The sequence below is a fragment of the Mya arenaria genome, chromosome 6 (assembly GCF_026914265.1).
Source record: "Mya arenaria isolate MELC-2E11 chromosome 6, ASM2691426v1".
In the NCBI taxonomy this organism is placed as follows: domain Eukaryota; kingdom Metazoa; phylum Mollusca; class Bivalvia; order Myida; family Myidae; genus Mya; species Mya arenaria.
This window is the reverse complement of record NC_069127.1, coordinates 56,716,485-56,741,366: the sequence shown is the minus strand read 5'-3', so window position 1 is coordinate 56,741,366 and position 24,882 is coordinate 56,716,485. Positions and strand designations below refer to the sequence as shown.

Below are 24,882 nucleotides of genomic sequence, written 5' to 3'. Positions count from 1 at the left end.
GCATAAAGAAGTTAAAACATGTATCTTTGCCATTATATTAGCTGTTTTGGCTTGGTTTTGTATTTTTCCCTATGTAATGTTTTTCCCAATTTGCAAGGCACAGGCGGTAAAAATAATTCCAAAAAAAATCACTGAACTATGTTAATTTCGAGTAATTTTAAAGTTTCGAGTTTTTGCATGCCGCTGAGGACTGAAAGGCTGTGACATTAACCCGTATTATGTGATAAACAGAAAAGCTAACGAACAAGTTCATACTTCAGTGGTGTTTATTGTATTAGATTGTATTGGTAACATCATTCAAAATAACAGAGTAACAGTAACAGCTGTCCATTCTACAGAAACAAAGTGTTTACATCACAAGATCATCATACAATACAAACACAGCAATTATTTACACAGTATAATATTTCACACTAAATATTACAATCTTCACCTATATTCATGGGTTCATGAATGGAATAAACATTACAGTACCTAACAGTTATGTGTTAAATGCCATGTAGGATATAACTATGGTTTGTTTTCTTGAGCATGGTTACATGAACGAAATAAACATTCTGGTACCTACACTCCGAGTTATGTGTTAAATGCCATGTAGGAGTTATCTATGGTTTCTGTTTTCTTCAGCGCTTACATAGATGATTTTTATTCTTTGTTCCAATGTAAGATCCAATATAATTTAGATGATGAGCAAACTTAAGTGACTAGAAAATACAATGTAAAGCTTCCAATCAATATACAGCTTATAGTGTGTGTATTTAGACACACAAGGACCTTCTACTTTCACCAAACGTGAATAGGCCTTTCTCATAGGCAAAACACAACTACTTTAATCAACTTTTTTCTCATAGGCAAAACACAACTCATTATCACAAATATCCACAAGTTGTGTCCTGATACAATCATGTGTATATGTACACAAGTGCATGCTCACTTTATGTTATACGAATATGGATTTCTAACATTTACGTAAGCATAACAATTTACTCACATAAAATATCAAACATACAATTTAATAAGATGTACATGAAACAACCCCAATTAATACAAACAATCTTTTTAAATACATGTTGCAACAAATTAATACAGGTTTTCATTATGTGGTACTTAAAATCATGCAAGTAAGAAGTACCGAAACTTACCAGATGTCATTTAAGCATTAAAGTTAGGTAAAGGGCATGGACAGGAATAGCCTTTGGACCCGGGTACCTGTTCGTCATTTACAGGTGGGTACCCGTATGAGCATTACGCACCCCTGAATAAACATAAATTAGAATAGTACATACACGGTTTTTGTAATCTTATCGTCTGAAACCAAACAAAGTACAATTCGGAAGATTTGTGATGTTTGTCAAACGATACGAGTGCTCAGTCACAAAGATGGGGAAATGTCTTCAATGAAAAACTTTCATTATCTTCAACGATAACCTGGTGACATGGCTGACATAAAACCACATAAAATACCAAAAATAAGTAGTATTGCTTTTAAATTGTAGCCAGGTAACCGTTGAAACGTATCTAGCCCGCGGTTGCTAGGATAACCATCCATTCCATAATTAAATAGTTTGTATCAGTCAATTTATTATCCATTTTTTGGAATCAAAATATCCCTTTTATAAAAAAAAGAACTAAATATTTGTTCACACATACATATATAATGGTAGGCAAATCATCAGAGAAAGTAAAACAAAGATTTCTAACCTCAGTTCAACGTATATTCATCGGAATTGACATTAAACATGGGACTCAAAAAAGAAACAATACATGTACTTCAATGACAGAAGTACATGTGCATACAGCTTGATGATCCACATATTTTTTAAAGTACTGCTCAATCTTATTTTGTTATGATTCTTCCAAAAACTTTTTTTACAAACAAAAAAAACACTGTTATTATAACTACATTTACAGATTGGTTGATTCAGCCAAAGTCCAAAATAAGTCACATCTCAACTTAACAAAATTCATACATTTCACAACATTCAATATCTGATACATTTCACAGCATTGCCTATCATATACATTGTTTTTACAATATTCCCATCTCATATATTTCACCTATCTGATCTGATACATTTTACAATATTCAAATATCTCATTGTTGAAGATATTCCCTATTCACCAAATTCTATCTTAAACCCTTCACAGTATTCTCCATTTCATACATAATACTGGTCGTCAATATCTGGCAACGGAGGTACAAACATTTTCTGTTCCTCTGACAAACTTTTGGCGTAGTTGATCTGCTGCGCAACCTGGAATATAAAGTTTATAGATACTAGAAAAGGTTACTAAAATCTCTTTTCTTGTGCATATTAACGTATTCAAACGGATATTTCATCATACAATGATTAATTTCAGATCAATCAAAAAGTTTAAAGTAACTATTCTGAAACAGTAAATATGTTTTATAGACGTATCGAATCAGAGACATTTCTTTATTTCATTATATTTTGTTACAAATTGGGTTTTTGTTGTAATAAAAGAAAATCTTACGCAATTCATAGCCTTATTCATAGCTTTCATGACCCCGACCCACAGTATCAGACTCACGCATTTAGATGTTTGGAAGCTTTTAAACTCTCCTTGAATAGTGATCTTCGTTACAGCCTTTGTTCGCTTATATTGATCAAACGGCTTTAAGGTCAATACAAACATGTACTGTGTCTTTTGCTATTTAGCCTCATAGGTTCGATGGGATTTATTTATGAATAAGGATTGTGCAAGAGAATTACCTTCTGTGCAGTGGACCAGCAATCACATCGGACCCGAGGCGTCTTGTTACTGGAATATGGGTCTCTCTCTTCTACACGAAATAGACTCACATAGTAACAACCTTCTGCTGTAAGAAAAATATTAAAAGTGAATATTCACGAAGCTGTTGTAAACACGTTTGTCGTGGGCAGTTAAATAGTAATACTTTTTTACCAATTGAGCACTATCGTAAGGTTGGCCAATCAGTAAGCAAGAAGATAAGATGTGTCTGGCATTAAAACACTGGATAATATTCAATGAAAAAGGATCAAACAGGAAAGAACGTCAATGCTCATTCGATCAAGACTTATAGCTCCACATGTACTAATGTCAGGATTATAAGTCTTGCTGTCCATTTAAAAGTGTGTTTCATCTCTGGAAACAACTTTCTAACTTCCATTTGAATAGCTTGAATAATTAGAAAGTCATGGACAAAGATTTTGCACTATGATGCCGATGACATCAAGGCATTCTTTTTTTCTTCGAAAAATAGACGAGCAATTTAATAAATAAAATTCATTGTTCATTTTGTATAAGAAATGTTCATACTGATGAATTTAGATTTATTTTTTAAACATAGGGATAGGATAGAATTCCTAACAATTTGTAAAAACAACTACGTCGCGGAGCAAATTATGTAAAATGTTTTAAATGTTATATCCAAGGTAAAAAGTTTTGCACAACGATCAACAATGCCGACAATGACACTAAGGCTATGAAAAAACATGGACTTGTTTTTAATAAAAACAGATAACCTTAAATTAATAAATTAAGTTAAGAAAATAAAAGCAACCTGTTTCGATATGCGCAGCCTTTGAGTAGTCCCTGTGTTTCAGCTGTAAGATAATAGAGTCCTTGCGTTCCCGCATAAAGATCACTTGATGACTCGTTATCATCACAAACAGTTGGTCCTCACTGCCGGAGCTGGAGCGAACCTGGTCCCATACTATTAACCTGGGATGGAAATACAACAGTTTATATCCTTAAACATCATGTGACTTTGCCGAGGTAAAATCACATATCGTATACTCAAAAAAAATGCGTGGACAATAGTTATCCTCACAAACAGTTTGTCCCCTCGGCTTAAGAGAATATGGTCCCATATTATCGACTAGATGGATATATTTAAGTTCATATTCACATCAGACGACTTTGCCTCATATAATATTTGTATCTGTTTTGCTGATTAATATAAACTTTTTTAAAAAATGGTCAGAAGTGTTTGATACACATAACCTTACTTCAATTTTCTTATTAGCTCTTCATTTTAACTGAAAGAACATGCCCATTTTTGTTTTAATATAATTTAGGTCATTTTCATTTTTTTCTGAACACAATAATCTTTGAAAGGATAACAAAATAACATATGGTCACAAGGGATCAAACGTAAACATATTTGACTCAAATTTATTCTAGCAGTTTCAAGAAACTGCATACCTCTAATACTACATTTATCTAAAATACTCTCTAGTGGCTTTTAAGTGCCAAGTTCTGCACACAACAAGGAATAAGCATATTATCAGAAATCCGTATATACGCCATTGCCAGATCCTAGAGTCAATTTCAAGAGCTAAGTATCTTGGTGTTGATATATCAGCAGATCTCAGCTGGAACACTCATATTTCAAGAATTACCACCAATGGAAATAACACTCTCAACCTCATAAAAAGAAATAGAAAACACAAACACAGAAAGTGTCAGAACTTTAGCTTACAAAATCCTTGTCCGTCCACAGTTAGAATATGCAAGCACAATTTGGCAACCAAACACAAAATCAAAAACAAATAAAATTGAAATTGTTCAACGTCGGGCTATTCGTTGACATGACATCTCTCCTCTCTCCAGTGTTACAAACATGCAGGAAAGTCTGGGCTGGCGCTTATTCGAACAACGTAGACTTGTTTCACGACTTGTAATGTTAACATATACCATCATCATATTGCTATTACTCTGCCATCCTATATTCAAACACTAATGAGATTAACCAGTATAATGCACCCACTATGTTAAATTCAAACTCTACTAAATACTGACTTTCACAAATTTTCATTCTATCCTCACTCCGTTGTACTTTGGAACAGTTTGCCAAATCATATTGTCACTATCCCCTACCCTGACGCATTAAAGATGGCTTTGGCAGCCATTAAGCATAAGATAAGCGAGCAATGTTTTTTGTTTCTTTTTACCAGTTCACCAATAACTTTTATCATGATACTTAATTGAGTTTTATTTTTATACCCCAATGCTCACTTTTCTGATGTCGATTTGCTTCATCAGTGTTTTATTTTTTAACTATCAAACCGGCGTGCACCGCACCGTTCATGTAAGTAACACTCGAAAGAGGAGTTGGCATTATACAGAGATAGAGAGAGAGAGAAAGAGAGAACGAGAGAAAAAAGAATCATGTAAGCATGATATTTACTTTTACGACTTAGATCTTTTAAATAATTAATGGAACGGACCCTCGGTGTCCAGCTCATTTTAAGAGGTCGTGAATGCTTTCTTGGCCTTTCAACAGGACACCATTACCAGTTTCTTCAAAAGCGAAAGTGTTAATATAGAATCATATAATATAAAATAAATAAGTTTAAAATATTCTGACTTACCTTTCTTGATAGTTTGACTCGTTGATACTGTACAGGAGTTGCTGAGACTTGGCCATGTTTTTAGAAAATGGTAGAAGTAGACCGCCTGGTCCATGGCAGCAGCGAGGTTGACGTACCTATGGAATACGGATTTTGAAAACTGATTGAAATATCCAGTAATTCAGAAAGGCTTGTATGAAATCAATATTGTTCTATTCAGTTATAATCTATCAAGGTTTGTCCGTGAACACTCATTGAATATCCTGTATACTATAATGTACAATCATCCTAGCACAATAACTCAATAAATACATAAAGAAAGGAAGCAGTTTTTAAATTCTTGCATTAAGGTGACAATGTGTAGATTCTTTATTTGATTTTAAACAGAAAATGGCTGAACACTGGTAAACACCATAGCCCTATTTAAACTATCTTCATTTTCTCAATATTTTGTATTTAACCTCTCACCTGATCAGGTGTCTTATGGCTGCTCCCTTTGCTTACGTCTTTTACAGCATTGGACATTCCAGTTGCAAGGTCCAGAACCCCTGCTAATGGCTTAGTGACAAGCCCAGTCACTCCTTGATAAAGGCCAGCGCCAAAACCCTGTATTATGGATAGTAAAAGTAAAACTTGCATGCATGATATCCAGAACACCTGCTTATGGTTTAGTGATCATTATAAAATTAACGAGATTACACAAGATGCCTAAGACAAAATAAGTGAATAGGCTCAAGTCCAGTCATGCAAAGTTAAAGAGTAAAGCAAATTTTTAATGTAATCAATTCAAAAACTATTTTTGTTGACGTTCAGTTAGCAAGATTCAAAATAGTGTCATTTAAGTGATAGCTAATGAATCATTTAAATGTCATATCCATAAATCAATCCATAAACCTTTTGATATTCAGGTGCATATCAACATACTAAACTTAATTTCGACCACAATTCTCACATCGAGGACATTTTCCAAAGCTCTCTGGGCTTCATTAAACCAGGATTATGTTTACACGTTTTGCTACTGAGTTTGTTTCTGTAGTTTTATGCATATTTATTCCTTTATATAACCAAATCATTCAATGAGCGAGGCCCTTCGGGAAATCCAGCCTTAAATTTGCCACCATTCATTGAAATATATATCTTCTCACCTCAATACCTCCTTTCCTGAGGCCTTCCACAGGTTTTGCTATTCCTTTAAACGCCCCAACCATTCCATGAGCGAAGCCCTTCCATCCGGCTTTAAACTGGCCCCCACTTGATTTGGCCCCCGCTCGAATCACTTGGCGTTTCTGGTTGTGGTCGCTGTCCGTGTGAATGTTGCTTAGGGCTTCAGAGGCTACCCCTGCCATCTGTAAAAATAAATGGGAATGATCCAGTATCAAGCGTGATATCATAAGAATCTAGCCCCAAAGAAGCAAAGGAATTTCAGTGGCATATTTCATGTGGAGCCAAATTACTTGCTTAATCTGATTAAATGAACCAAAACGTATAGTTTATCATGATTATCTTTAAAAAAAATAAAGGACAAGCAATCAGTAATCATTTATACCTATCAAAACAAAAATTTAAGCTTAGCTTGATCCTGCTAGTTTAATGAAGTTGTTCCTTACTTGTTCTCAAACAATTGCATGTAAGTTTTCTTCATTTATCAAATATGCTTGATTTTTTTTGGTATACATATATGTTTGGTAATCACTGATTTCGAAATTGAATATTCAGTCATACGTTGTCTACTGCCTGCTGGTCTTTCAAGCTTTTTTATGACCCATACTAAAAACAGAAAGGCGCTCCGGGTTCCATTCACAGTTTAGATGTATGGAAGTTATATTGTATGTGTATGGCTGTCATTCACATGTGTACTTACAACCAAAGTTTCAATAAATGACAAATATCAATTTTCCAAAAGAAGTAGACCAGCTGAAATATCATTACCTTTGCTGATGTATTTGAGATGCCATGCATGACTCCCTTTACGAGACCCACAGGGTTTTGATCATGTACAAGGCCTGCAACACCTTCCTTTACATCCTGGATAAATCCTGCTGGATTACCAAGGAAGTCCAGAGAGCCAAGAATTTGTAAAGCATTGGCTCGCAGTTCCTGAAATAAGACTTAAGTGTGAGAATCAACTCCTTTACGAGACCCAAGTGGTTTTGATCACAAGTAAAAGGCCTGGAACTCCTTCTGTTATGTCTTTAATGAATCCTGCTTGGTTGCCAAGGAAGTTAAGAGAGCCTATAATATTTCAGGCATTTCCTGCAGTTCCTGAATACCTTAAGTTAGGATTGATGGATATCAATTATCCAACACATTATGTCGATCCTAACTAAAACTTTTTATTACAAGTAACAATGACCTTGACCCAAACCCCTTAAAAAGCAATCCCAAGCTAGCGATTCAATTAAAGCTACATACACATCAAGTTTCATTACTATCCATCAATGCTAACTGAAGATAGTATGCGGAAAACTATGTCTGACGCCAGCTCGCCCACCTGTCCCCTGTCCAAATTAACATCCTACTTACTAAAAACCCGGTTTTCGTTGAAAACCTGGTTAAAAATGCTCTAAATTCATTGAAAGGTCTCTTTCGGTCAGTTGTTCTCAGCATTAAAAAATCAACATGGAAACAAAACAATATCAAAAGTAGACTCTTGAATATACCTGTTTTTGAAATCATTTGTCTTTCAATGTACTATGAATTACTGAACTGTTTGTAGATTTATGCTTACATCGGAGTAGTGTTTCTTCAGCTCACTCAGAAAGAACTCTTTACTGTCAAACTGATGTAATCTTTTGAACTCATCTGAAATATACATGTTATGTTTATATTTGTACCACTCAATTAGTGACCAGTCCAATGAACTTATGAGACACCCTGATTGAGGAATATCTTTACTCCGAATACCTACTATGTGCCGTGCACCTTGCAGAAATACATTTGGTACCTTTTTCAAAATTGTATGTAGTCAATAGGTGTCAATATCTAATATTATGGATAATGGAGCTACGAGAGAGCTAGCAGATTTGTGGGCTAATTTCCTTAAGGTACTGTTCAAACCTACCCAATTGCACATTTGCATCTTCAAAATTGAGGAGGGTGAAGCCCATCCTTTTCTTAATGCTGTACAATTCTGTTGATAAGCCTCCCGCTGGTTTCAGAACACTGAGACTGACATTAGCAGCCTTCACATTCAGTATGCCAAAGTAGTAACGCTTCGTCTTTAGTGTGACTGCATTTGACAAGGTCCTGAAATATTAATGAAACGTAATAACAACAATCAATTTGGATGACGCCAGGATCGATGTCCACACAGTTAGACAGGCATAAAGGCTCACTTTTCGCAAAAAGATATCCTAAATATATTTGCTACTTATTGAGTTTCACAGGTATCAATAATAATGTGGCATGTTATGGTCACCATTTGCGTTTTCTTACACGTTCAGGTCATCTTTCACTACAATTTAAATGTGAATGTAAACCCTTAACTTAATCTTATATGGTTAGGTTACTTTCCATTAAATCTTACACGTTCAGGTCATCTTTCACTAATTATAAAAGTTCATGTCACCATTCACTAATTCTTATGTATTTAGGTTACTTTCCACTTAATCTTACATGTTCAGGTCATCTGCAACCGGGTTGAGACTGTCAGCGTCTGGACGTCCCTGATCAATTCGCGCATACTGGATCAGTTTCCATAGTAACACTTCATCCAGCTGGAGTGACATTTTCTTCATCTTTATCAGCAAGTGCTGGAATGAATTCATTGTGATTATATTTTTGAACAATTGTTTTTAGACTACTGAAAAAAACATGGATCAAACACATGCATTTAGTAATTTTATTTTTTAGATAACTTGTTAGCATTATCTGGCCCATTTGGCTAAAGTAGTATTTGACTAATAAATAGTTTTATGATTCAGTAAATGTGTCCGACAATAACACTACGGCTACACAAATACAATGTGAACTTCAAATTGTTTTGTTTATAAAAATCGACTACACGAATCACAATACAAGTTGGTAAGCATGACATTTCATTTACATGTATACCTTGTAAATTTCAGCATTCCAGCCCATGTTTGGAAGCCTATGAGCGGAAATCCAGAGGGCGTGGTGATTATCAACAGTGTCGTTCTTTGATGTTGGGGTCACAAATAACATAGCAGTGTGCATTGCCCCCAACAACTGGTTGTCTGCCTGTGAGATATGAACAAAATAAATTTTGGTTTTATTTTTTTGTTTATTTTTTTTCTTATATTAAAAGGTAACGTAATTTACAAGTTCATTGTTGATCAATGACACAGACTCACAGTATAAGATTAAACACAAGGGCCATACTCGTATGCCCTTAAATAATGTAAAGAGAAGTCAATCAACGGGATATAAAAACATTAATGCTTTTGTTTGAAATTCATTTGATGTATTAGGAAAGAATTAAAGCCACGATTATTCAATTTTTCAAAAACTTAAAATGCTTAAAACGGGGTAACTCATCAGGCACTGTGTTTACCAATAATATACTTGTATATTTTGTTTTATAAAATTTAAAAAATGGGCCACAAATCATACCTTTTTCCAACAGTCACTTCAAAATTACAAGCTTTCATGTTTTCTCTGTAGATAAGGGTGATGTTCTTTAATGATCTATATGGTCACACTCTGAACAATACATGAAACATCCAATTCTTAAATAATCAAAACACTTACCTGAATATTTCCAACAGTTACTTCAAAAGTAACAGCTTTCATGCCTTCTCTGTAGTTAAGTGTGATGTTCTTCAAGGATATGTACAGTAATTCCTCTGGCACTGTGTTGACCAATGATATTCCAACCCCTCCCTTCAAATTCAGGTCAAACTGAAAACAAGAATAAACTGTTACAAATAGTGGTTGTAATGTGTTGACAAATGATACACCACCTTTTCCCATCAAATTCAGGTTAAACTGAAAACAAGAATACACAATTACAAACAGTGGTTGTTATTTGTACTATGTTGACCAATGATACACCACCCTTTCCCTTCAAATTCAGGTCAAACTGAAAACAGTCACAAACAGTGGGTGTAATTAGCAAAGGTCTGCAGCAAGCCCTGCACTGATATATTGCTTTCCTGGCTTGCTTAAGACTTTATTTTTTAATTACAAATGCTAGATGATAATTTTTATTAGAAGCATTATAGTAAGTCGATTTCCGACTTGTTTATTCCAAACTAAAACTGTAAGAGACATGACTCAACAATCGTTTTAATCAAAGTTATTGAATTCATGCTTGTAATATGTATCCTCAAGTTGAATATCTTTTGGAGTTTTTACATTGCCACAACGCTGACGTTTTCAACAATGCCAAGGCTTGGAAAATACTTTGACTTGCTTTATTGACTGATTTAGAAAATTGGCAAACTTACAATTGGTTTAACACAAATGCAGTCATCATGTGCAATCGTTAGTAACTTTTACAACAAAATGTACTATGTACCCAAATGTGAGAACCAGTAACAAATTGAATGCACCAGAAATCTGGACTTTGTCTAATAAAAGAAAATGATTACTACATGTTTAGACAGACTGGAAGCTCATACTGCTATATGCACCGATTCTCACACCAGGGCTCGACGTTAACTTTTAATTCCACTGGTCCATTCGGACTAGTAGATATATTTTCTACTGGTCCTGACCTAATATCCACTAGTCCTGACGAAATTGATACTTTTTGATGATATGATTTTAATTCTTTGCCTGTGAAGGTTTATTATATACACACATGATGAAAATAATAGTGAGCTTTTAATTTTAATATAAAACTTTAACTGGTTAACATTACAACAATGAAACAATAGTATGAGGATTGACTAGAATATACGTTGGATTATCAGGCAGCAATAAAAGATATATAGTACATATCTGACTTGAATGTACATTAAAATTTGTCAATCATATTAGCAAATGGCTTTAATTTACTATGCATACGATAGATACTTAAAAACCAAATTCAATGCTATAAATATGGACGAAATGATTTGCTAAAATAAGTTATTGGAATTTTACATCGTAATAAAGATTGACCTAATTCCGATGATTTCACAGCTATCGTAAACTGTTCTGTGCTGTTTACTTCCGGTCGCAGATGTAACGCATTCGCAAGGGAATGTAAATAAAAACAACGAACGCTGCTTGCACTGCATTTATCTGTTGGATTATACATATTGTCAGATTTAGTCAGGGATCGTGCTTAACATTTCTGATTAAATTATTTCTTCTTGGAAATTTCACTGGTCCAGTCGGACTAGCCAGAACTGGTTTCTACTGGTCCGGACCATGAATCTGGTGGTCCCGGACCATCGGACCACCGTTAATGTCGAGCCCTGCACACTGTTTTCAAGTAAGTTCAGCGTTGAGCACAATCGCATCTAGTTAAAGCAAACCAGGTTTATTGACCAATCGCCAAAGCAATTACTGGCACTTTAGCCAATGCATCCATGTGTTTTTTTTTACTGATAAAATATATAATCCGGTTTTTGATCATATGATTGTTTGATTGATAACTGGTGACTGGTCAATTATCCACCATTGAATTTATGTTTTCTGTTAGTGGTCACCAAGTTTGGTTAAATATTCAAAATTTCTTCCATCGCAAGCAAAAATGTGGCATTTTTTTAATTATGAATAATTTAGAGATTAATATATGGCAGCGCGGGGCCAATGAGTGATAATAGCGCCGGCATGTTGATAATGGCCCGAGGGCCATTATCGATATGCCGGGGCTTTTATCACTCATTGGCCCCGCGCGGCCATATATTGAACTGTTTAATACACATGTTTTGACTCAAGTATTCAGTAGTCTGTCGATATGCCGATATCTAAACATGATGGTTTTTATCTTACTGGTAAATTTTCTTTTGCGTAATTTTCGTGACATTTACCAAAATGGCAACAACTACTCTACACTTAGTTTAACTGAGTTTCATACGGATAAATGAGTAAGAAAACGTGTTTGTTGTGAATAACTCATATGATATCGATATAGAAAATTTCAGATTTAAACAGTTAATGAAGTGTAGAGTTGAATGGACATTTTAACCAGAACTTTGAATCTTGTGAGATTCTTGCACTTGAACTGTGGGAGTCAGGAACTCTAGACATGCTAGACTACAAGTTCTTGCCACTTTGGTTGTGACATTTTTTTGAACAACTAAGGGGAGCTTAATTCACATAATCGTACTATTCATACTGTACTATTTCTGTTACCGGAAGACAGAGGTATGTTTGTTTCATGATTGAATGCATGTTCAGTACACTGATGTACTTTTAGTTTTACCTGTTAAAATAAAATACAGTATTTGGTAAACAGAACTAGGTACATTTGTCATTGTTCAGTACTGTTTAGTCTTTTTGGCCAAGACCTTTGCCTCATCTCGAGAACAAGGGCAATATTTCTATTTTTACTTCAGTTAGTCAGGAAATAAACAAAAGAACTTAAATTTATTACAGAATTAATTTAGATATTTCGAGAAACTGTGTCCACAACTTTTAAGAAATGGAATAAATCGTCGATGTCAATGCTGTTTGAAACTACTTTATAGGTTTCTTTGTAAGACTTATTATACAATGGGACTGGAAAAGCAAATTGCAATAAAATACATGTAGCACACATTTATTTCACAGGAAGTGAAGATAAAAGAACATTTTTCAACACAGAAACATGTGAAATAAAAACAATATAATAATAACAGTGTATGAATGGAATAAAAGCCCACATGTACATGTATGTACAGTCAGAATAACTTTGTTCACTCATTCCAGTGCCTACAACTTAAGGAGGCAGTATCAGTTATGCATACATACTGTATGGTTCCTAATTTCTCAAATTACTGCTGATAGGTCCATTAAAGGTGCAGCCATTAAACAGTGACTGAGTGTCCTTCATAATTTTTTGCAGGGTCAGTGTTCCACCTAGGCTTTGTTTAATGGGAATACAGATAAAATATATAATCCGGTTTTTGATCATATGATTGTTCGATTGATAACTGGTGACTGGTCAATTATCCACCATTGCATTTATGTTTTTTGTTAGTGGTCACCAAGTTTGGTTTAATATTCAAAATTTCCTCCATCGCAAGCAAAAATGTGCCAATTTTTTTTTATTATGAATAATTTAGAGATTAATACATGGCCGCGCGGGGCCAATGAGTGATAATAGCCCCGGCATGTTGATAATGGCCCGAGGGCTTTAGCCCGAGGTCCATTATCGATATGCCGGGGCTATTATTACTCATTGGCCCCGCGCGGCCATATATTGAACTGTTTAATACACATGTTTTGACTCAAGTATTCAGTAGTCTGTCGATATGCCGATATCTAAACATGATGGTTTTTATCTTGCTGGTAAATTTTCTTTTGCGTAATTTTCGTGACATTTATCAAAATGGCAACAACTACTCTACTTTTAGTTTAACTGAGTTTCATACGGATAAATGAGTAAGAAAACGTGTTTGTTGTGAATAACTCATATGATATCGATATAGAAAATTTCAGATTTAAACAGTTAATGAAGTGTAGAGTTGAATGGACATTTCAACCAGAACTTTGAATCTTGTGAGATTCTTGCACTTGAACCGTTGGAGTCAGGAACTCTAGACATGCTAGACTACAAGTTCTAGCCACTTTGGTTGTGATATGTTTTTGAACAACTAAGGTGAGCTTAATTCACATAATCGTACTATTCATACTGTACTATTTCTGTTACCGGAACACAGAGGTATGTTTGTTTCATGTTTGAATGCATGTTCAGTACACTAATGTACTTTTAGTTTTACCTGTTAAAATAAAATACAGTATTTGGTAAACAGAACTAGGTACATTTGTCATTGTTCAGTACTGTTTAGTCTTTTTGGCCAAGACCTTTGCCTCATTTCGAGAACAAGGGCAATATTTCTATTTTTACTACAGTTAGTCAGGAAATAAACAAAAGAACTTAAATTTATTACAGAATTAATTTAGATATTTCAAGAAACTGTGCCCACAACTTTTAAGAAATGGAATAAATCGTTGATGTCAATGCTATTTGAAACTACTTTTTAGGTTTCTTTGTAAGACTTATTATACAATGGGACTGGAAAAGCAAATTGCAATAAAATACATGTAGCACACATTTATTTCACAGGAAGTGAAGATAAAAGAACATTTTTCAACACAGAAACATGTGAAATAAAAACAATATAATAATAACAGTGGATGAATGGAATAAAAGACCACATGTATGTACAGTCGGAATAACTTTGTTCACTCATTCCAGTGCCTACAACTTAAGGAGGCAGTATCAGTTATGCATACATACTGTATGGTTCCTAATTTTTCAAATTACTGCTGATAGGTCCATTAAAGGTGCAGCCATTAAACAGTGACTGAGTGTCCTTCATAATTTTTTGCAGGGTCAGTGTTCCACCTAGGCTTTGTTTAATGGGAAGTTCTAAAATTTGTTCAGCTTCATCATATGTTGGTTTTCTTACAGGAATCTCTTCATATGTTTGGATGGAGGATAGCGCTTCTCAATTTCCTGGGATGCTGCTACAAATTCCTGATTGTCATTATCATCAAATTCCTCCATGCTAGTAACTGGTTCTGGTTCTGGATTTGTCACTGGTTCTTTTGAAGAATATTGGACATGTTTTGCTGCTTTTCTATATTGTTTGTATGGTAATGATTTAGAGACATCAGATTTTTGTGACCAGTCAGCTGTGCCACCTCAGTGGGAAAACAACCGGCATCCAGCAAATTTGTAATGCATGTTTTTCTTATTTTAACATGCCTAGCCTGAAATCCAGCCTGCTCACTCATGGTTTTGGCCAGTTGTCCCTATTTATTTTTTCCCAGGTTTTGGTTGATGAACCAGAGATCATTTGATTCTGTTCCCTTTCCAAAATTCAGGGCTACATAAAACCTTGTTTCTGGGGCGGACATCTGAGGTGGTCTCTTTTCCTTGTAAAGCTGATACAACCTTACAGGGCAGTTTGGGTCTCCTGCAAATAATTTTAAAACACATTTAGAGTACTCAATCACATATTCATTTCTTTTTTACAAAATCAACATTTGAATTCTTATTTTAAATGGATTTAAGTTTAAACAGTTTTGCTAATAACTGCAATAAATGAACATCATCTGTTAACAATAGAAAAAATAACATTTTTATAACAATGCTATTTTTACTTGGTTACCTGGCTGTTCAAAGAGCTTAGGCACATATTGCTTGTGGTCACCAGCAACTCCGTTTCTTGTTTTTGTCGCCCTCTCCGTGAAGGCCAAGTAACTCACACCATCGAAGGTCTGGCTTAATTCCAAGTCCACCCACAACATGGTCAAGTGCTCCTGTCTTCCTCGCAATCCAAGGTGCATGGTGTTGTTAAGCCAAATGGTATTTGTGAGGGAAATTGGAGAGGCTGTAATTAATTCGAAATTCATACCATTTGAAACAATTACACAGTTAAAAGGTGCTTGATTATTATGTTGTATAATGTTCTCTACTGTTTAACAATGTACTGCACTGTAAACTCTCTCTAAATGCATATAGATTTCTTTTTTTCTACCTTAATATAGTAATGAATGTTTATAAAATATATATTAGGTTAAAGAAATATAAAATAACAGACATAAAATCCACGAATTTCGTCATACAATAATAATTACCCATTATTCATTATTACCACGCAATACATATTATAAAGGTAGGCTTTTTTGAATACCGGGGACCGGCTTATATCGTTCTCGTTATACTGTAGTTGTCTCCCTTGTCTTTGTTGCTTAGTGATATGTAAACAATCAATTAACTGTCAAACTTACCGGCTCCAAGAAGCTCCTTTTCGTAGAGTTGTTGAATCTCTGAGGAAGTGAAGGGATCGAGTCTACGCATTTCGCTTTTAGCGTGTCCCGTGTGAGTTTGAACTCTTTTCCGCCCATGACATCGCCTTCGTACTCTGCAAAACGAGCTGATTATGATTAAAATAATCAAAGTCTGTGCATAAAATTATAGGCAACTATAAAATATATAACTATTAAGGTCTTTATATATTAACTTTAGTTGTTTTAGATAATAATAACAAACAGAAAAACGCCTACCATTCTCGGACAGGTGTCTCTTTACACTTGACAAGATGCCACGCAGGGTAGATGGCTCGAAGTTGGTTGCAGCGGGGCCATTCGCCTCTGCCGAAAGCCTGGTCTTCTTGACACTGAGCAGGAATCTGGATAGAAGAATATCTAGCTCCTTTGGTGGAATGTCTTTGATCTGGCGGGTCTCGCCGTCATCGTTCAGCCAATCATTCACCTTTTTCATGTCACTCCTTGTTTTTGTTACCGTAGCCTTGTTTTTCTTTGCTTCAATGAATTGCCGGGCTTTTGCCTCAGTGAAATGTTCATTTTTTTCGATGGCAGAATCCAGTTGAAGTAGCCCGTTGGCTAAATTTTCGAGCGTACGTTCACCCATGTCTACTCCGTCAGCCATCTTCAACAACGTGAAATTGCGTCACGTTGCACGTGCGGACAATCGCAGGGTCATTATCGGTCACGTGACTGATAATAGCCCCCGGGCTATTATCAATTTTGATAATTATGGTCCCGCCGCGCCGATAATGACTATTCTGACAACGTTAAAATTTTACTATATATAGTAACATGTGTATTAAGATACCTTAATACACGTGTTACTATATTTTCCAGTCCCATTGTATAATAAGTCTTACAAAGAAACCTATAAAGTTGTTTCAAACAGCATTGACATCAACGATTTAATCCATTTCTTAAAAGTTGTGGACATGTAGTTTCTCGAAATATCTAAATTAATTCTGTAATAAATTTAAGTTCTTTTATTTATTTCCTGACTAACTGTAGATTTAATTTCAAGAAGTGTGTAGTAACGCTTAACACGTTTCGAGAAATATTGCCCTTGTTCTCGAGATGAAGCAAAGGTCTTGGCCAAAAAGACTGAACAGTACTGAACAATGACAAATGTACCTAGTTCTGTTAACCAAATACTGTATTTTTTTTAACAGGTAAAAGTACACCAGTGTACCGAAAATGCATTCAAACATGAAACAAACATACCTCTGTCTCCCGGTAACAGTAGTAGTACAGTATGAATAGTACGATTATGTGAATAAAGCACACCTTAGTTGTTAAAAAAAATGTCACAACCAAAGTGGCAAGAACTTGTAGTGTAGCATGTCTAGAGTTGCTGATTCCAACAGTTCAAGTGCAAGAATCTCACAAGATTCAAAGTTCTGGTTAAAATGTCCATTCGACTGTACACTTCATTAACTGTTTAAATCTGAAATTTTCTATATCGATATCATCTGAAATATTCACAACAAACACGTTTTCTTACACATTTATCCGTATGAAACTCAGTTAAACTAAAAGTAGAGTAGTTGTTGCCATTTTCATAAACGTCAAGAAAAGTACCCAAAAGAAAATTTACCAGCAAGATAAAAACCATCATGTTTAGATATCGGCATATCGACAGACTACTGAATACTTGAGTCAAAACATGTGTATTAAACAGTTCAATATATGGCCGCGCGGGGCCAATGAGTAATAATAGCCCCGGCATATCGATAATGGACCTCGGGCTAAAGCCCTCGGGCCATTATCAACATGCCGGGGCTATTATCACTCATTGGCCCTGCGCGGCCATATATTAATCTCTTAGTAATTTGATCACAATTAAATTTTATTCTGTTATAGTTATAAGTGATCAACATTATATTATGTCCCATGAGAAGGCATAAATTCTTGAATAATTTTATATTCATTTCAGTAAAGAAGTATTCTACCGTAATTGGTTTAAATGATGTGAAAAGGTTGATATAAACAGTGACTAAGTTCTTAGTTTACAAAATATCCTGAAGACGACAAGAACGAATTAAAGATTGTTTGCAAGTACTGACACAAAATTGAATGGGACTGCGTCACATTAAACCAATTTTTGTAAGCACATACTCACAAGTCAGAGACTTAATAAACAAACCTCCACATTTCTGTGCTGTGGTTTCCCACGCCTCTCATTGGTTTTGTGGTTCAGAGAGTCTTCATAGATTTCCCAATCATCATCATCCTTCGACAGTGTTTTACGAATGATCTATAAACAGAACATATTTTAAGTTTCATGAATTATCAAAAGAATAAGGAAGTTTACGTAAATATATTTTACTGCAAAAAATCCTCAGTGCAGTTCATGAATTATCTGAGGAATAAAATAGTTTAGAATTATAAGGCCAATTGTTCAGCAGTTTGTTCAAGTTAGCAATGTTGTTCGCATCATCATTGTCAACTGTCATATCGTTTTTCGCTCAAAGATCAGACACTCATGATCTAAAGTATTCCAAATAAGATTAGAGTCAACTGTTTTAAATGTACTTGCTTTTTTTTTTAGATATTATGGATTAATTATAAATATTTAACAATGATGTTATTAATCATGCTGTTGACATATTTCTTAACAATCAGCCAATTGTTTGAAAGTTCTATATGTTGACAGGAATTCAGATTAAGAGTATTATTTAAAAAAGCTTTTTATTCCCATTTAAATGTTTGAGGTAATCTTACCCTGTGTTGCTGGTCATTAATCTGGACAACTCTGACTGGCCCATCCATCTGTGTACGGACCGCGAGGCTGCCTGAACCAGGGTTCATCTTCTGCATTGACATTCTCATGTGGGGCGGGATGGGAGCCCCTTCCTCCACTTGGGCCATGCCTAATATCACCATAGCACCTGTCAAGGATGATCGAAAGTGTAAGATTACTACAGGTATATCCCTAATCCAGGGTTTATCTTCTGTATGGTTAATCTCATATTGGATTTGATGTGGGGTATTGTCTCAACTTGGTAGGCCTAGTATCACAATGACAGCTGGTAATGATAATTGAATGTGTTAAATTACTTCAGGAATATTCATGACTAAAAGGTTCATCTTCCGTGTGGATTTTCTCATGTAGGGTAGGAGTGGGGCAATTCAGTTTTAGGTAACTATGTCTCAGGGCACCTATACAAGGTTGTATGTTGTTGTAAAAGAGTTTATTCAATCTCTCTCGGGACAATGCACAATTCTAGGCACGTTATCAATTTATCAACAAATACCATACCCTTTTAGACAAAAATAATTATACAATATCAGCCATACAAATGTACCATCAGGTGCCCCCAGTGTCCCCAGGACACAGCTCCAGAAGATATTGACATTCAGAGCACAATATATCCTTCCTATATACACATTTGATTAAGCTTCAGTTTTACCATCCAGGAGTTGTTAATATCTCTGTGACACTGTAAATACCATACACAGTTTTATATAATATCAGCATTAAATATCAGTCTTACCATCCTGGAGTTGTTCAATGCCTCCAGGGCACTGCACGCACCGTACAAAGCCCATCAATTTGTCATCATCACTTTCCGAACATAACATACCCTCCTGAAAATGTTATTTTGTCAGTAAAGCAAGGAAAAAGGACACAAATAACCATGAAATGATGTTTGGCACAATAAATAATCAAATGCATTTTATAAAACCTATTTTTATATTATCAAGAAAAAATTCTCAAAATCTTCACCCTGAAAGTCCACCTCTGCCTCGCTGACTTTCCTTCTGTTGCTTTCCTCACCACGAGGACTGGATTTTCCTTGTTGTCTGCCACATCCAGAACGTAACGTTGACCGGTACGTGACGCCTTGCCCGGCTCTAATGGTTGACACATGCCTTCGTTTTCTAACATGTTTGTGGGAGTCATTCGCCAGAGTTGGGACCTTTTGCCTACCTCCTGTTGTAAGAAAAAAAAGGTAAATGAGTAGATTTACAAAAGGGATTCTAACAGTTAAAATGTTCAATCCTCAAAGAAACATGTTCATTTTCTTAAATTGTTTCCAAAGTCATTTATTTTAATTTTAAGATACCTGATGTTTTTGATAAAAAAATCCAGCATATTTAGTCTTTACATCTGTACAAATGGCTAGAGTTAAAAGCTCTTAATCCAGATTTCAGCATTAATTCTAAACTTTTAAACCCCTGCTTCATTTTTTCAAATTAATATTTTCTTGCAAATTTGTTGGGGACATTTGCCGACGTTAGGACCTTTTGCCTACCTCATATTTGTGAATGAAAAAAGCAAAATAAACATACAAACTTTAGTTATAAAGGTTACAAGAGCGGTCACAGACAGCTATATCCCCCGCCTCGTGGGGACATTTTTTGTAATGAAAGCCAATCAATGGTAAGGGTAGCCCGGGGGCTATTATCAGGAACATAAGAAATGCGTAAAATTAAGAAAGGGCAATAACTCTTTCAAAAAAGGTCAAATTGCAAAAGGCTGACAATATGCGCTGTGTCACTATATAGTCATAAACGTAAGGAGTTTTTAAATGTAAAATAAAGAAAGGGAAAAATATCTTTCAAAAATGATCAAATCGCGAAAGCCCGACAATATGCGCTGCGTCACTATATAGTCATCACAAAGTTTGGTAAAAATCGCATGAAAAACGTAAGAGAAGTTGCGAAGAAACCAATTTTAAATGTAAAATAAGCAAAGGGCAATAACTCTTTCAAAAATGGTCAAATCGCAAAAGCCAGACATTATGCCCTGCTTCACTTTATGATCTCAATCTGTGAAAGTTTGGTAGAAATCGCATGAAAAACGTAAGAGGAGTTGCGAAGAAACCAATTTTAAATGTAAAATAAACAAAGGGCTATAACTTTATCAAAAATGGTCTAATGGCAAAAGCCAGACAATGTGCGCTGCTTCACGTCATGATTATCAATCTGTGAAAGTTTGGTAGAAATCGCATGAGAAATGTGAGAGGAGATGCAAAGGAATGAATGTGGCACGGACGGACGCACACACACACACACACACACACACACACACACACACGCAGGGAATCGCGCCAGGGAATCGCGCCTACCATTACTATATCCCCTCGCCTTTTCAAGACGGGGGATAATAAATAAGATCATCTAAATCTGCTTATCTCAAAGCTTAGACCGCTGAATCAACAAGCCTGATTGAATCCTTACAAAACTACTTAGAAAAAGAAAATGTAATCATTTCTTATTTTTTGCAATATTAATGCGAAAAACTACAGAAACAAGCTCAGCCCTAAAACAGTTATAATACCAGTCAAGGCTTGTTCTAATTTCGCGAATTTACACTATAATTGCCAATTGACTTACTGCAAGTGGAAACTTAATTATGACGTCATGTCTGTTCAGTTGAAAAAAAAAATCTTAACGATAAAGCATGGAATTTATTGAAGACCAATAGGTGATCTCATTGGCTGGAGATAAAGACTCTATTCTGATATCTAATAAATGGTGAGTTTCGACAAATTAACGTCTATTGATAAACCTTACTACTTGTCATCACAGTTACTTTAACTTACCTTTTTTCTGAAGATGACAAAGTCATGTTCACAATCAAACACAAGTTCTGAGTTCATGGCATCAGAGAAAGAATTCTCTCTGAAAAAACAACAACATACATAATAATCTAAGAAAGATTTTTTTAATAGAATTCAAAATTACTACAGAAATTTGCATACACAGTTACTTGATACGCAACACACAATAAGTAACCATTACTTCAATATCCTGAGATTTTCTTTTTTTCGATAATTAACTAGAACAAAATTGTGAAATTGAAATCAAGAGCTGTCACAGTATGTAAGGAATGCCATCGAATATGAAATTGACCAGACCTATAAACAAGGCCAGTACATGAAAAAGTTAAAGCCAAGATACCATATATACTCCAAGTCCTATTATGCAACCATTCCATTGTGAACAAACACTAAATGTGACCTTGACCTGAAAGGTAAGGACATAGGTCTTGCACGCGACACGTCGTCTTGGTGTTTCGAACACCTGCGGCAACTGATCTTAAAATCTATAGTCTATACAAAGTAAAGTTACAGCTCGGACACGACCTTCTATATTCTATGTCCTTATATGCAGCATTATATTGTGAACAAACATTAGGTGTGACCTTAACCTTAGAGGTAGGGGCACAGGTCTTGTAAGTGATACGTTGTCTTTGTATGTCGAACACATGTGGGGGGTTTTAATCTGTCCATACAAGAGAAAGTTATAGCCCGGACACGACCACCTATACTCTATGTCCTTATATGCAGCATTCCATTGTGAACAAAAAACTAAGTGGGACATTGACCTTAGAGGTAAGGACACGGGTCTTGCACGTGACACGTCGTCTTGGTATGTTCTTGTATGCAGTAATCCATTGAGAACAAAAACTTATAGTGACCTTGGCCTTAGAGGTAGGTAAACAGGTCTAACAATAGTTCAAAGTTGTACTCCATAGCAATGAAAGTGTTTTTAGAGTGGTAAAAAGAGTAACCAGCATACCTTGAGAACGTAGCTGAAGCGGATATGAAGAAATATGACTGGTAACAAAGAAGTGTTCCTTCCCCGATCTGGTCAAGGTTGTAGGTCTCAGTGCTACCGCTCGGAACTGATAGTGTGAGGTAGTGTTCTAGGGTAGGCTCATCCCAGGCATATGGCACTAGAAGTCAGAGAATATGGGTTGTTTCGTCAAAAATTGTTGTTGTTTTTTTCAAGAATTTTAGGATCAGTTTAATATTAAAGGGTGATTTTCTACAGTGCAATATACAAAACTGCGTAAAGGTACCATTCTTATATCTTGTATTGTTTTGTTTTCAAGTTATTTCTAACATTTAACAAGAACTATCAGAGACATCCCCTCGACTTATCTGTCGCTATTAAGTTTAAGTTTAAGTGAAACATGGCTGTGTCACTGTAAAATTAAGATACATGTAAAAGCTGAACTTGAATTTCTTATTAGAATTATAAGGGCAATACTTCCATTATATTCCAGATAGAGTTGCTTAAAATTTGGCTAGTCAAGTTAAATATATGAAAATGCAAATTTGTGCTTTACCTTATTTTTCCCTCATTATTTAACCAACCCAACTTAAACATGTTACTTACAGCACGTGTTGGGACGAATAACTGCCCGCAGGTTCTCATCACGGGTTTTCGTCTGATAGTATGTCAAGGGCATCTGAAATATAAAAAACATAATTTGCTTTTACTTAGAAATGTCATCTATATCATAAAAATATTTGGAATATATACAGAAAATACACATATAAAACTATTTCATTGGTAAGCGGTCCGGATACAAAAAATCTGACCATAGGCCCTTATCGAGTTATTTATACACCGCATACAATCCTCACCTCTGAAAAGTTGTCTATCCTGAAAGGCGGGGGTGTTTCCTCAGCGTCCAGAAACACAATGGTGAAAGTCTGACCCTGCAGTAACAATTCTACCTTGAGAAGCAGGGAATTCTTGTGCTCATCTCTGCAATTAAGAGTGGAAAGTATGAAATTTAATACAAACAAGAGCTGACACAGTATGTGATGAATGCCCCCGATTGTGACCTTTGAACAAAGTCAGTACATGAATAGTTGATCTTGCCTTTACATGTCAAATACATATGGCAAGTTATTTTAAATTGCCGCACAACATAAAAAATACCACTCATATTTGACAACCAACACTCTTATAACCTTATATTCAGCATTCCATTGTGAATAAACACTAAGTGTATCTTTCACCTTAGAGGTAGGGACATAGGTCTTGCACGCGACACGTCGTCTTATGTCGAACACATGTGGCACTTTTAAAATATGTCCATACAAGAGAAAGTTACAGCCCGGACAGGACAATCTATACTCTATGTCCATATACCCAGCTTTTCATTGTGAATAAACACTAAGTGTGACCTTGACCTTAGTGGTAGGGACACATGTCTTGCAAGCGACACGTCGTCTTGGTATGTGGAATACATATGGCAAGTTATTTTAAAAGTCCATACAGTTACAACCCCGACACAACAACCTATGCTCTATGTCCTTATATGCAGCAATTCATTGTGAAACCTTAGAGGTAGGGACACGGGTCTTGCACACAACAAATCTTCTTGGTATGCGGAACACATATGGCAAGTTATTTTAAAATTTGTCCATACAAGGGAACGTTACAGCCCGGACACGACAACCTATGCTCTATGTCCTTATATGCAGCACTCCATTGTGAATAAACACTAAGTGTGTCCTTGACCTAAGAGGTAGGAACACGGGTCTTGCACGCGACACGTCGTCTTGGTATGTGGAACACATGTGTTAAGTTATTTTAAAATCTGTCCATACACACGGACGGACGGACGGTGCGATTTTAATATGCCCACCTTCGGGGGCATAATAAAACCGTAGAGGTCTGAACCTGCAGTAACACTAAATCCTACGTTGAGAAGGACTTCTGGTGTTCATCTCTAGAAAAACAAACACATATGTGTATTTGTAAAACGATTTTCTCCAATAAACTGTTGTCAGAAATAATAAATTGAATGCCAGAACCTGCAATAGAATCTCTAATTTCAATAGCAGAGTTCTTACGTTCAAATCTAGAAATATTTTTAAAGCGTTCTCACATATAAGGCGATATTTTCTATTGTATGCAC

General features: G+C 35.5%; 1 protein-coding gene across 3 annotated transcripts in view; it reads right to left on the bottom strand.

The window, feature by feature from the left end:
- Positions 1-248: 248 nt before the first annotated feature.
- LOC128238470 (intermembrane lipid transfer protein VPS13D-like) overlaps positions 249-24,882 on the bottom strand; it is a 93,068-nt gene continuing 68,434 nt past the window's right edge. The window contains exons 60-80 of one of the 3 annotated variants that reach the window (XM_052954424.1): positions 23,597-23,720; positions 23,346-23,418; positions 22,743-22,899; positions 21,764-21,842; positions 19,942-20,148; positions 19,709-19,802; positions 18,936-19,102; positions 18,358-18,468; positions 10,050-10,199; positions 9,393-9,539; positions 8,955-9,091; positions 8,401-8,585; positions 8,068-8,141; positions 7,269-7,436; positions 6,485-6,685; positions 5,808-5,945; positions 5,361-5,476; positions 3,548-3,708; positions 2,736-2,842; positions 2,123-2,255; positions 249-1,255 (exon numbers count right to left, since the gene is read on the bottom strand). In XM_052954424.1, coding sequence (XP_052810384.1) covers positions 2,160-2,255; positions 2,736-2,842; positions 3,548-3,708; positions 5,361-5,476; positions 5,808-5,945; positions 6,485-6,685; positions 7,269-7,436; positions 8,068-8,141; positions 8,401-8,585; positions 8,955-9,091; positions 9,393-9,539; positions 10,050-10,199; positions 18,358-18,468; positions 18,936-19,102; positions 19,709-19,802; positions 19,942-20,148; positions 21,764-21,842; positions 22,743-22,899; positions 23,346-23,418; positions 23,597-23,720 — 2,692 coding nt within the window. In that variant the 3' untranslated portion in view covers positions 249-1,255; positions 2,123-2,159. Of the gene's footprint in view, positions 2,256-2,735; positions 2,843-3,547; positions 3,709-5,360; positions 5,477-5,807; positions 5,946-6,484; positions 6,686-7,268; positions 7,437-8,067; positions 8,142-8,400; positions 8,586-8,954; positions 9,092-9,392; positions 9,540-10,049; positions 10,200-18,357; positions 18,469-18,935; positions 19,103-19,708; positions 19,803-19,941; positions 20,149-21,763; positions 21,843-22,742; positions 22,900-23,345; positions 23,419-23,596; positions 23,721-24,882 lie in introns of all 3 variants that reach the window. The other 2 variants (XM_052954423.1, XM_052954425.1) reach the window with 2 other exon arrangements.